This window comes from Sphaeramia orbicularis, chromosome 1 (genome assembly GCF_902148855.1).
Source record: "Sphaeramia orbicularis chromosome 1, fSphaOr1.1, whole genome shotgun sequence".
NCBI classification, from domain to species: Eukaryota; Metazoa; Chordata; class Actinopteri; order Kurtiformes; family Apogonidae; genus Sphaeramia; species Sphaeramia orbicularis.
The window spans coordinates 18,688,678-18,702,113 of record NC_043957.1 but is presented as its reverse complement, the minus strand read 5'-3'; the positions used below and the strand labels follow the sequence as shown (position 1 = coordinate 18,702,113).

Sequence of the window (13,436 nt, the reverse complement as noted above, 5' to 3'; positions counted from 1 at the left end):
ATTGCCATAGACTGCACATTAAATGTTTGAGTAATAAACACAGAAACAATCTGGGTCAATGCCGGTTACAACTGTAGAAAAGAACACTTCCAAAGAATAAGGGAGAATGTATAAGTGTATGACGTCATAATTTGTCTCTGTAGCTGCTGAAAATGTCCTGGAAAAGTCCTGGAAAATAATTTCAGGGAAAGAGTGGGAACCCTGAGCATCCTTTGTCACGACATGAAAGCGAAATGTTTCTTTCACCCAGTCCCACAGGTCCTTCATATGGAACTGGTTTTGGTATCTTAACTTGTCTTTTCGTGAATTCTTCACTTTTCCAGCGGAATAAATAAAATAAAATAAAATAAAATAAATAAATATTATTATTATTATTTTTTTTTTTTACAACTGGAGCACTACACGCAATAAATACATTCATTACTACAGCGTGCGGTAAACTCAGTAGCAGTACTTAAATGACTATTGACTTTTATTTTGATGTAAAACCAAACCGGAAGTTCCGAATGAACCTGAAGTCAGCTAGTAGCTAAAGCTAGAAAGGTTATCACCAGAGCCCAACGCGTCTAACTTACTGTTTAATTAGTAACTTGTCATTCATGAGAGTTGTCACTTGAGCTTGTGGAGGCGTTGAAGTGAGATGGAAATAAAAATGTTGTCGTTTCAATAAACTCCCATCGAGGGACTACTTTATACCTGAGGGAAAATTCAATGCTGAGGTTGGTCCAAATGCCTATTGTCTGTTAAACGTTAACCTAGCTAGCTAATTTAAGACGTTTTTACAGTGCAACACGGCTAAATCAGTTTTTTTCTGCTGGACTTAGTGGTGCATTTTTTGCTGGTGATCTTGTCTCTTTCTGTTGCTTAACTGTTGTAGCTTGGGGCTAATCAGTAGCTAGTCGCTAAGATCAGCAAAGCAACTAAACGCCATGTCAGGGGCTAGCTGGCTAATAACAGTCTGGTCTGAACCCGAGGTAGTCACTGACCAAAGTCCTGGTCACGGTTAGACGGAGACATCTCCTCCAGGGGTTGAACAGTGGCTCCTAGGCAGCAGGATGCTGATACTTCTCATGTTGTGAATGCTATTGTGACGGAACATCTACCAACAGGTCTGGTACCTCGGTGGTCAGATAACTTAATTTAGAATCAAACGGATGCTGCAAAAATGAATCCCACCTAGCTAAGGCTACCGAGCTAGCATGCTATTCTGTAAGGATGTCTCCAAACACCTTGTCATTCATACACAGACTTCCTAAAACAGACTAATAATAATCTGGCCACAGTGTAACAGCGAAAACATAGAAACGTGTTGGTCTTTTAGGGAAAGTGTCACTAAAAGGGGGGCGTCCTTCATTTTCTAAGGCCCAGCCAGGTTCAAGCCTCCCCATATAAGACAGCATCCGCCCTGCTCAAGTGTCCTTGGTGTTAAATCAATGAGACCTTAGTAACATGACAAGTTTATTTCATTCATGTTTTACTGAAAAGATACACACATAGAATCTCACATGCTCACAACTACAATACAGACACCGGTATTGTGTTGTTTATGTCTGTTACAACAACCAACTACTGTTATCCCTATAGACAGTTATATTTTGGTCTGTTTGCAAAAGAGCCTACATGTTGAGTAAGTAACATGTCAAGTGGGGTTTGTATATAACTATCACGTTAGCTCAAAATCATGAGAAGAGCAGCTGAACTGAAGTGAACACTCCTGACAAATTTTCCACATCACCTTTTTGATATTTATTTGTAAAATGACAACTTTGTTTCAGTCATGTGTGATTGGAAAGATGCACACATGGAGCAAAGTGTATTTAGGCACAATGGTATCAGACTCTAGACCAGACTCCAAGGATGCAATTTGTTGAAAAAGTCATAGTGAAATTATTGTGGAAAATATTGTGGTTTACAATGTGAGTCTACTTGCTTAGTAATCAAGGAAAAATGCAAGGATTACTCAGTTTTAACTTTGTATTTTCAACTAAGACAAAGTGAAAGTATAAAAAATGTACAAAAAAGAGACTTTCATGCTGCATGTTTTACACAGGACATATCTCTGCTCAGTCACTGAATCACCATAAACAAGAGGCTGTATTTACTCTTCTTTAAAATTTTTTCAGTGATTAAATCACACTGAATCCAGCACAGTACGGAGCTTTATACTACAACCTTTTGCTGTTAAATGATTGCACAGGCTGACATTCCTATTATGATTCGATAAAATCTTCCACCTCAGTTTACTTACACAAAGATCCAGTGGAACCATAACAGGAGATGGCATCATTCTTAGAGGAAAAAATGCTTTTAACAGATTATTTTATGGATTGGTTAAAGCAATCTGTTAATAATATTAATAATAAAGCGAGAGTGTAACAGCTGAAACTTAGACACATGTTGATCTATTAGGGAAAGTCTCACTAAAAGGGAGGCGTCCCAGCCAGGTTCAAGCCCCCACATAACACAGCATCCACCCTGCTGAAGTGTCCTTGAACAGGAGACGGAAGGACAAACTGTAGCCAAGGATCCCAACAAACCAAGTCTGACCCACAGGCTGTGTTTGTGTTGGACACATTACCAATGCTGAGAGTAGGCGTTCATTTCAGTATATTCATAACTTTTAAAAAACAAACTTAACAACTTGGCATGTTCTCTGTCTGCTGCTTGACATACAAAATACCATTGAATAAGAGTACAGTTTGCAATTATAAGCAATAGACAAAACTGCAAACTGAGTTTAACTAAATAGCTATTTAATGAACATTTTCAAAATGAAAAAATCTGCCCAAAATCAGGGCTCAATAATAGCACTGTCAGGTAAATAACTTCCTAAAGCAACATTTTAAAAAACAAATGATGGAAATGGCTATGTTACCATAAACATGATAACTAAATAAATACCAAATTAACAAAATGAACAGAAATAAATTAACACACATTTACTAAAAAATAAACAAAATCTCTGAAATAAGAAACAACCTCTTACACTGCTGTATAATTTTGGTTTTGATTTTTTTAGGGCTTTTCTGCTTTCATTATCCAGTTTAAAACATTTGTCAGAAAATGAATGAAAAAAATGTTTTAAGTTACATTATGTTAAGTGATTCTAATATTTACATTATATATATATATTTTTTTTTTTTTAACAAAGTGAATAATAATGTCTAGTCACATAACAGCTGTAGATGAAAGAGTGTCACATCTGTGTCTTACATTAAAAACAAAATGCTAAAGAATTACTGTTATGATTATTGTTCTTTTTCTGCATGTCTTTTTCAAGAAGATCCTTGACATTAACAGGGCAGGCCAAAGTGAGACCCACTTATCACTTGTGACTGTTCATCAAGTAATGTATAATTTTTATGCGAGCATTGGATTAACGTTGGGGTTTAGCAAGATATGATGACAGCTATGTGTTAAATTCAAGCTCAATATTGAAGCTGATTTGGTAACCCTTTATTGGGTGGTACTAACATGAGAACTTTATTATACAGGATTAAACATTTTCATAGAAATGTGTGTATGTCTGGATCAAGTGTCCTACTTAGACACAAACAAACACTGTCCGTTGGCTGCATCTGTGGAGATTTTGAACAAATATTTTAGTGCACAGCTAACTTGCAATTTGAGTGTCTGTGTCTCCATTCTGAAACCTGGTTCTTCACTTCTTTTAGGTTTTCTGTTTGAGAGATGGGCTCTGAAATCCCAGAGGACTTTGAAGCAGCTGTGATCCTGGCTGAGGATAATCAGCAGGAAATTGGAGGATTGATCAACTCAGATGGAGAAGAAGTGGATTTCTCAGATCTAAGTGAGTCAATAATAAAAAAGGAAAGAATAAAACACCCCCTTTTTACACCCTTTTCTTAGGTTTTCAACACTGTGACCTTACAGCAGGATGTAGCTTTGGAAACATCAAGTTACTTAAACATTTTTAGATTCCATTCATAGATGCAGAGACAGGAGATGGGATGCATATTCTTGTGCACGGGTGGAAATTAAATTTTTGTTCACCCCATGCATTTGTGATATATTGCGTTAAGAATCACTGTTAAGTCATTGAACTTTGCCACATATTGTTCCATTCTCCAAAGCCACATATTCCCCTCTGCATGTGGTCTGTTCCATCATGGTCAAAACTGGATGTTTCAGCACAATAATGAAACGCATCTAGAACATGACACGTTGAAACTGTCAAGACTTAAGTTTGGTTATTTTTTCTTGTTAACAACAAACACTAAAAAATCATTATCTCATTTGTTTGTGTCTGTCTGATGCAGCCACACATTTTGAAACACAAAAAAGATTTTTCTGCAAATATTTCCTGATAATATTTGCGATAATGTAAAATTTAAAGGGTGACCAAAAATGTTTTTCCACTACTGAATATCGTTACCGTAACTGCCCTCTTACTTTAGACATGTCAGAATGGTTGCTAAATGTGTGGCAGCTACATGTCACTGAAAACGAACATGTGAATCTCAACTAGTAGGACTCACCTTCCATTCCTTAAGAGGGTATTAAGCAGTGAATTAATATATTGTCATAATGTAATATGACCAGGAAATATCTTGGAATTTTAAAATGTAATTTTCTGACTCAGGAAAAGTAATGAAATTTTTCTAAAGTTACTGACATTTTTTGTATTGTCAGCCTATTTAATTTTCATCTTTTGGCAACATCTAGTGCCAGACTTTGTTATGTTCAGTGGTGCCTGTAATTTTATTTCTGAAGAAAAACTTGTCCACGTGTCTGCTTGCAACTTGACATGAATGTATGCAATGTGAGGGGTCATGGAAATTATATTTTTGGTCTTTGAAAAATCATGGTAAAATTTTACGATGCTGAGAAAACTCTTAAAGTGTCAGTGTCTTCAGAGTAAAAGAGTACGGTGAGTGAACATCACTAAATACTTGTTCTTGAATGGAGGGAGACTTACACATCAAGTCTGACAAGTTTGTAATATAATAGTATAGAGTAGAAAGTGTTCTTGTGTTCCTGGGACAAGACTGTCTGTCATGGGAAAGGTTTCTTCAGCCTTTTTGTTTGATGAAATAAAATGTTTTCTTCTTTGTGATCACACAGAAGACAGAAATATGGGAGCTGCACAGACTCCGTCAAAGCCTCTGTCTCTCCACAGCTGCTCAGTCTGCGGTAAAGACTTCCCTTATGCCTCGAAACTTCAGCGACACCTACGCACTCACTCGGGAGAGAGGCCTTTCCCCTGTTCCATGTGTGAGAAGAGATTTCCAGAAAAGGGACTTCTCATGATTCATGAGAGAGTCCACACTGGAGAGAAGCCATTTCCATGCACTTTCTGTGAGAAGAGGTTTGCGAGTCAGGGGGAGCTCAGACTACATCGGCGTACTCACACAGGTGAGAGGCCATATCACTGCTCAATCTGTCTCAAGAGCTTTTCTCGCCACTGGCACTTGAAAACACACCTGGAGGCCATGCACTCGGAGGTGGTGGCTGGCTTTACCAGGAAGAAGTTTCCATGTTCTGACTGTGACAAGAGCTGTAACTCAGCAGCTGAGTTGAGGGATCATCAGAGGACTCACACAGGAGAGAGACCCTATCAGTGCTCATTCTGTGATAAGCGGTTTGCGTTGTCGGGGACGCTTGTGAGACATGAGCGTCTCCACACCGGCATCACGCCCTACCACTGCTCTGACTGTGGAAAGACATTCGCACAACAGTGGACTCTAACAACACACATGCGGACTCATACGGGAGAAAAGCCGTACAGCTGCACGCAGTGTGAGAAGTCTTTTGTGGCTCCAGGTGAACTCCGCAGGCACACAAGGATTCACACAGGTGAAAAGCCGTACACCTGCACGGACTGTGGGAGGCACTTCTCTTTAGCAGGGACTCTGAGGAACCACAAACGCTCATGTACACAAAACAAGAACGGACCGGTGGCAGGCGTCGTGTCCGACTCAGTTCAACCTGCAGCTGGTGAGACGTCACAGCAAAGCCCAACAAACATCAGCTCTGAGGTACAAGCAAACGCACAGTACCATCAAACTACTTCTCTTTCTTTATTCATTTGCATTTTTCATTTACGTGAACACTTATTTTGTTAAGGGCTTTGGGGCTGTAGTTTTTTTAAAGAATAGTTTTAGTCTGATATTAAAGTTCATTTCATTAATTTGTTTTTCATAGCCACTTAACCTCCTGTTGTATGATGGCGTATTAGGGCCACATAAGAACACAAAATGCTTGTCACTATTAGAATAAAGTCGTAATATTTAAAAAATAAATTCATAATATAATGAGAATAAAGCTGTAGTTTTAAAAAAAACACATTATTTAATGAGAATATAGTCGTAATATTTTGAGAATAAAGTCATAATCTAATGAGAATAAAGCCGTACCCACTCATCGAATAATGGAGAACTTGGAACATTTTGTGAAGTTATACTTTCATTTGGGGTTTACACACAGCCAAATACTGAGCCTGTCGCCTCATCAACACATTATCATTAGTCTAAGGACTTTGAAGCGAGTTTGCACATGCTTTGATTTGTTTCGTCATAAGAACTGAACTGATTTGGAGCAAATTGCCTCTTTTGTGGAGGAGAAACTGACAAAGTGGTCGTCTGCAGGGCTATCGGTGGTTACACCAGAGAGCTATAGGGTTTGTTGTTTCTCAAGAAACTGAGAATTCTACTCCGAGTTGTAGAGTCCAGCAGAAGTGAAAGTTGTTGCTTCACTTGTTGCATTCGCTGTAAAACTGGAAACTCTTTTGAATTTTCAAAATATTACAACTTTAATCTCATAAAGGTACGGGTTTATTCTTGCTAAATAATGAGGTTTTTCTTTTTTTTCTTTTTTTCTTTTTTTTTAAACTACGACTTCATTCTCATTATATTATGACTTTATTCCTGAAATATTACTACTTTTTTCTTGTGAAATGAGTTTTTTAAAACTACGACTTTATTCTCATTATATTAGGACTTTATTTTCAAAATATTATGACTTTATTCTCATAGTGACAAGCATTTTTATTTTCTTATGTGACTTTAATATGCCATCGTACTGTTGGGTTGATGGAGCAGGTTATTGAAGAGAGAAATTTGCCTTTTTTTTTGCTTATCACTAAAATGGAATATTAATGATTAAAATTGGTGTGTGTGGAACACAGTGGTCAAATCAGTCACACACATACTAATGTGTTGTTGGTGTGGAAGTTATTTACTGTGAGTAAAAAAACACAAACACACTTAGTAGAGGTGACTTTGCAGATTAAATGAATGTCTTATGTCTGTGCTTGGGATTCGCTGATTCAGAGTCATTAATCAAGTTTAAAAGCACAATTTGGCCTTGAATCAAAGAGCACTCACATGCTTACACTTACTCTAATAATTCAACCAAACCCAATATAAGAAATACAGATGGCATTGTCACTCTGGATCTTCTCTAAAATCAAATGTGTTCATCCTTGGCTCATGTGTTGCCTTTTCACCAAGTTTATTAAAAGTCAATCTGATCGTTTTGACAAATCCCGCAGACAGACAGTAAGTTAATGATCACATAAAATCAGCTGTCCTTGGTGGATGTATTATTAAGAGACATTCTGGAATAGTTTGCGGTTTATTTGTATAAACAGAACATGCTGCATACTTTTAATCCCCCTCGGCCAAATATAGTGTAAGATTCTGTTGAAAGTTACTGCCCTATAATTTAGATTAGATTGTCTTTGTGTAAAATTCATTACATACACTGAACAAAAATATAAACGCACCACTTTTGTTTTTGCTCCCATTTTTCATGAGCTGAACTCAAAGATCTAAAACTTTTTCTGTGTACACACAAGGTTTATTTCTCTCAAATATTGTTCACAAATCTGTCTAAATTTGTGTTAGTGAACACTTCTTCTTTGCTGAGATAATCCATCCACCTCACAGGTGTGGCATATCAAGATGCTGATTAGACAGCATGATTTTTGCACAGGTGTGCCTTAGGCTGGCCACAATAAAAGGCCACTCCAAAATGTGCAGTTTTATCACACAGCACAATACCACAGATGTCACAAGTTTTGAGGGAATATGCAATTGGCATGCTGACTTCAGGAATCTCCACCAGAGCTTTTGCCTGTGAATTGAATGTTCATTTCTCTACCATAAGCCATCTCCAAAGCTGTTTCAGAGAATTCATGAAGAAGATTGTGCGAGGAAAATGGTGGTCACACCAAATACTGACTGGTTTTCTGACCCCCCTGGACCACCCAGTACAGTAAAAGTGCACATTTTAGAGTGGCCTTTTATTGTGGCCAGCCTAAGTCACACCTGTGCAATAATCCTGCTGTCTAATCAGCATCTTGATATGCCACACCTGTGAGGTGGATGGATTATCTCAGCAAAGGACAAAGGAGAAGTGCTCACTAACACAGATTTAGACAAATTTATGAACAATATTTGAGAGAAATAGGCCTTTTGTGTACATAGAAAAAGTTTTAGATCTTTGAGTTCAGCTCATGAAAAATGGGAGCAAAAACAAAAGTGGTGCGTTTATATTTTTGTTCAGTGTACATATTTATATTTGAAAGTACTCAGATGTTATAACTGCACAAGGCACAAGGCTGATTAATCTTCTATAATCTTCTATTATTCTTCTGTTCCTATTATTTTCCATAAAACTAAACAAATTCTTCTCTCTGTATTTCTGTAGCTGTGTGATAGTCAAAGTATGCCAAATGTAGCTGAAGCCCACTCATCACAGGGTCAACACTGTGACAAAGACACTCAGCATCAAGAACCAGAGGAGCAGCAGGAGGACAGCCCACATATGAATGTAATAGTGAAGGAGGAGGAAGAAGAGGAGCCTTTATGTGGTAACATCAACATCAGATTCCACTTTTAGATGTTTGTATTGTCTATAAAAATGGAAAAACGGTGTGTATGTGTATATTTATATCTCATTTGGCATGTGCTGTTTTGGTTCTTCCCCCTGTAGAAGAAGTGTCTGGAGATGAGGATTGTTCCTTATCGGAGGAAACTGAAGATCTACAGCAGGAAAACACAGAAATAAAAATTACTGTAAAGGAGGAAGAGGAGGAACCCATCAATAGTAAGAGAAAGACTGTTCAGGGATAATTCCAAAATTATACAAAACAAGAAATCACATGTTTAATTCATAATGTTTTGGATAACTTTTAGCAGTAACTGAACATTTACAAAGTTAATACAGTGGAACCTCGCAGTATGGATTTAATTCCTTCCATGACCATGCTCGTTTTGCAATTTACTCATTTTACGAATCAATTTTCCCCATTGAAACGAATTACAAATATAATTAATCCTTTCTAGCCCCCAAAAACTATCCGAAAATCCTTTTTTTAAGGGTTTTTAAAACAGAAAAAGTGCAGTTAGAATGAACATAACAATTATAAAAACAAATAAACTGGTTTTATTAACTTGTTTACCTTAAAATGAGAGAAGGAGGAGGAGGAGAAGGGAATCTTCTTTGAGTAAAACATCCGGTAGAAGAATTTCTGGTGTTTTCTGTCTCTCTCTTCAATTAATTTGTTCTTTCTGGCAGCACTTTCATCACTGTCCGCACTTGCATGTTTCATTAAAAACCTATCAAGAGAAATCTGCTTTGTTCTGCTTTTTAAAATGTTCCAAAAATACACCAGATCATTGTCATTAAATAAAGCAGCCACACAATCTGAACTTAATTTGTCTGGATGATATTTTTCAACAAAATCAGAAGTCTCTGTCTACTTTGCTAACACTTGTTTTAATTTCCTGGTAGAGATCGTGTCCTCCACTACACTGTCCTCATTCAGGGATTTCTTAATCTCCTCTTCCATCTGAATTCTGGTGCTCCCGAACATTAAGTGAGTCTGTGGAGGCTGCACCTGTTGGGAGGAACACCTGGTCATACTGCAGATTTCCACTCATATTTCTAGATAAAAATTCTCAAGACTTGCGGCTCATAAAGTGAATTTCTCATACTAGATTGCGCTCGTACTACGGTGCGCTCATACTCCGAGGTTCTACTGTAGTGGTATTTAAATTGTTAACGCTTCTCAGAAAAATGGCATTTGTTTGTAAACTTGAAGTTTCTCCTGGTCTGTCTCCCCAGTGTCCCGGGAGTTTACTGAGCAGGTGGACGGTGTTGAACCCAACAGTCCTCCAGCCTCACCGATGCAGGAGCATCTGACAAAGAGCTCTTACTGCTGTGGACTTTGTGGAAGAGACTGTCATAAGATGTCTGCACTGCAAATACACATGCGGATTCACTCGGGAGAGAAACCATACCAGTGCACTCTGTGTGGGAAACAGTTCACCCAGAAAGGTCAACTCAAAGGTCACCAGAAGGTCCACACAGGAGAGAAGCCGTTCTCTTGTCCAGACTGTGGGAAAAGCTTTGCCCACTCAGGGGCCATGAACAGACACCGGCTCACGCACACAGGCGAGCGGCCGTACCACTGCTCCGTGTGCGACCGCAGCTTCAACCAGTCCGGACGCCTGAGGGAGCACGAAAAAATCCACTTTGGGGAGAAGTTTGACTGCCCTGAGTGTGAAAAGAGTTTCACACGCGCTTCAAGCCTCAAGAACCATTTCAGACTCCACACAGGAGAGAGGCCATATGGCTGTGACATCTGTGGGAGGGGCTTCAGTCGCTCGCAAAGCCTTCGACTCCACAGACGGAAACATGAGCAGATTCAGACTAAGGAAGAGGCTCTGTTGAATGTGAAGGATGATGACTTATCACACAGTGACAATAACTCACCCATTAATATGTGTATAACAGACAAACATGACTGACAGTGTATTCAGATGAACCGTGCAGACAGCAGTTGTCATATACTATACTGTTGTCAGCATTTTAGGCAGTAACATACAGATGGGTGACATATTAAAGGAAAAACCTGATACGTCAAGGGTATCAAACTCATTTTAGCTCAATTTGATCTCAAGTGGGTCAGATCAGTAAAATAATTGAAAAAAAACAACCTGTAAATAGTGACAGCTCCAGATGTTTCTATTTTAGTGCAAAAAAGTAAAATTAAATTATTAAAACGTTTGCATTTACACACTATCCATCCACAAAAAAGTGAATAACTTGAAATTTCGTATGAAAAATAAGTTCAGCTTCAGCAATATTATGCCTCAAATTATCATTTATACATGTGGATTACAACTTACATATCGCAGTGGAACACAAAAGGAACAAAATATATAGTAACAGCCAGAATATTGTCAAAATTTTAAAGTTTAAAATTTGGAGGTTTCATTATTTATAGCTTATTCTGCTATCATTTTATTGTTCCAACCCACTGAAGATCAAATTGGGCTAAAATGAGTTAGACTCCATAGACCTTTAACATCTTCAGTGTAATTTTTGCACTTCGCAACTTCATCTCATCGGCCGAATTGGAACCTTTTGTTGGTTGGTTTTGGCCTGCGGGCTGTATGTTTGACACCACTGACTGAAGACAGTGATGAAGTCCCAAATGCACTAACTAGAATAGCCATTTAAGGCTAAAAAAATCCACTGCCATCAATTTGCATGCTAAAATTTCCCCCTTTCCAGGAGAAATAGACATGTTGGCAGCCTGGTACAAAAATATTTTGGTCTCTGTGGCTAATTGTCCAGTTTATGAAAAGTGTACCAGCATTAATTAATTAATTAATAATTAAAAGTGTGGCTACTTTGACTGGGTGCCATCCATTTCAACTGGTGGACTCTGTTAACTGGTCTGCCTGCTCAGTTCAACTTTATGGGTTTCCACTTTGTTTTAATATTGATTTGTTACTTAACACTAGCATATATATATATATATATATATATATATATATATATATATATATACTGCTAACATGCTCACTGCTAGTCCAAAAGTTTCCGAAGTTACACTAATAAGACTTAAGAGGATCAGTCACAAATGTTTAATAAAGTTGACCAGTAATTACTGTGTGTTGTGCTCCATTTAAGGCACAGAGCAGCTATCTTGGGTTTTGATGTAGGGTTGGTGAAGTTGGTCTGACTCTGACTTTAGGAGCATTTTAGTTGAAGGTGGAAGTGGTAAATTAAACATTGCAGAGTCTCCACGTCTTTTTAGACAGTCTGTGAGGCTCACTGAATGTTTGAGTGTGAAAATGATGTGAGTCTTCGATGGGAGACAGTGGGGTGACACATTAACACTCTCCAGCACTGTCATCAAAACACCATATGAGGGGATACTCATAATGATAATGGATTAGATTTATATAGCGCTTTTCTATGAACACCTACTCAAAGCGCGTACAGTGGATCCATTATTCATTCGCTCACACACCCCTCTGGTGGTGGTAAACTACATTTGTAGCCACAGCTGCCCTGGGGCAGACTGACAGAAGCGTGGCTGCTAATCCACGCCTACGGCCCCTCCGACCACCGAACATTCATATGCATTCATACACCAGTGTGAGTAGCAGCGCTGGAGGCAAGGGGGATGAAGTGTCTTGCCCAAGGACACAATGGCATATGGACAGAGTGGGATTCAAACTGCCAACCCTTCGGTTATTGGACAACCCGCTCTACCATCTGAGCCATGGCCACCACATCCCCTAGTAGAGTTCACACTAGAATCAGTGGAGAGGTTATTTTTCCAGTGCTTTGAAGTGATAGAGCTCATCACTAAGACACTATTACTGCTGTGTGTTGCCTTTTCCTTTTGTTTGTCACCCATCTGTATGTATGAACTTAGAGGCAAAAAGTAAGGGACTACCTCTGTGAAAATAGGCCGTTTCTTGGTGGTTCACAAAAAAAGTATTACGAACACCGTTCCAAGTGGTCCAGACATTTTAAGAATATTAGCAGGTACCAGCAACTAGCAACACTGAGAAAATGACCAAATGCCTATTTACTACAAACACAACTTTTTTAAACCCTGTTCAGATGACAAATTAGAGGTCACATTTACTCGTTTATCACTCTTATCTATGTTAGTTGCATTGAAATATCGCACATTTAGAGTATTTATTGTAGTGCAAAGGACTTGTTGAAGGTCTGTGATTTCACTATTTCCATGCAGTATTTGTCATTGCAATTAATTGTGTATGTGAAAATTGGATTCAACTCTTGACAGCTAATTATGTTTTTCTGTCAGTGTCCAAATGGCTGATTAGTAGCAGTCTTGAAATGAGGTGAATCTGGAATTTGTTGTTTAGCTGTTAGGTAATGACTCCATGTCAGCAGGTGATGTGTACATTGTGGGCTTCACCAGATTTTTGCCAAAACCATTTTGCCTCAGCGATAATAAATCGTTCTCTCTTATTTCATACAGCCATTACTTGACATCTAAACAATGAATCAGATACATCTGGTTTAAGACAAATCAGTACAGACCTATGTGAAAAAAGGAATCTTTCTCTAACGCTGTGATATAAAAGGCAATACTTTGAAGCAATGTAGAGGGAAAAGATTGCCCAGTGCTGCCTCTG

The 13,436-nt window shown here is 38.3% G+C and overlaps 1 protein-coding gene across 3 annotated transcripts; it reads left to right on the top strand.

The window, feature by feature from the left end:
* The first annotated feature begins 499 nt into the window (after positions 1 to 499).
* LOC115413364 (zinc finger protein 2 homolog) lies at positions 500 to 11,740 on the top strand. 3 transcript variants are annotated; one of them, XM_030126361.1, is made up of 6 exons: positions 500 to 719; positions 3,675 to 3,808; positions 5,083 to 5,996; positions 8,671 to 8,833; positions 8,959 to 9,069; positions 10,090 to 11,740. In XM_030126361.1, the coding sequence occupies exons 2-6, from the start codon at positions 3,691 to 3,693 to the stop codon at positions 10,773 to 10,775; spliced, it is 1,992 nt and encodes a 663-aa protein (XP_029982221.1). In that variant the 5' UTR covers positions 500 to 719; positions 3,675 to 3,690; the 3' UTR covers positions 10,776 to 11,740. The 3 variants fall into 3 exon arrangements, with proteins under 3 accessions (XP_029982221.1, XP_029982054.1, XP_029982142.1); XM_030126194.1 differs by having other exon boundaries at positions 8,956 to 9,069; XM_030126282.1 differs by lacking the exon at positions 500 to 719 and adding an exon at positions 797 to 1,109 and having other exon boundaries at positions 8,956 to 9,069.
* The last annotated feature ends 1,696 nt before the right edge of the window (positions 11,741 to 13,436 follow it).

Excerpts from the sequence above, each read along its gene's own strand:
- LOC115413364 (XM_030126194.1), top strand. The coding sequence starts at position 3,691 with ATGGGCTCTGAAATCCCAGAGGACTTTGAAGCAGCTGTGATCCTGGCT. Across the intron at positions 3,809-5,082 it reads AGTGGATTTCTCAGATCTAA|AAGACAGAAATATGGGAGCT; the intron begins GTGAGTCAATAA and ends GTGATCACACAG. Across the intron at positions 5,997-8,670 it reads CAACAAACATCAGCTCTGAG|CTGTGTGATAGTCAAAGTAT; the intron begins GTACAAGCAAAC and ends GTATTTCTGTAG.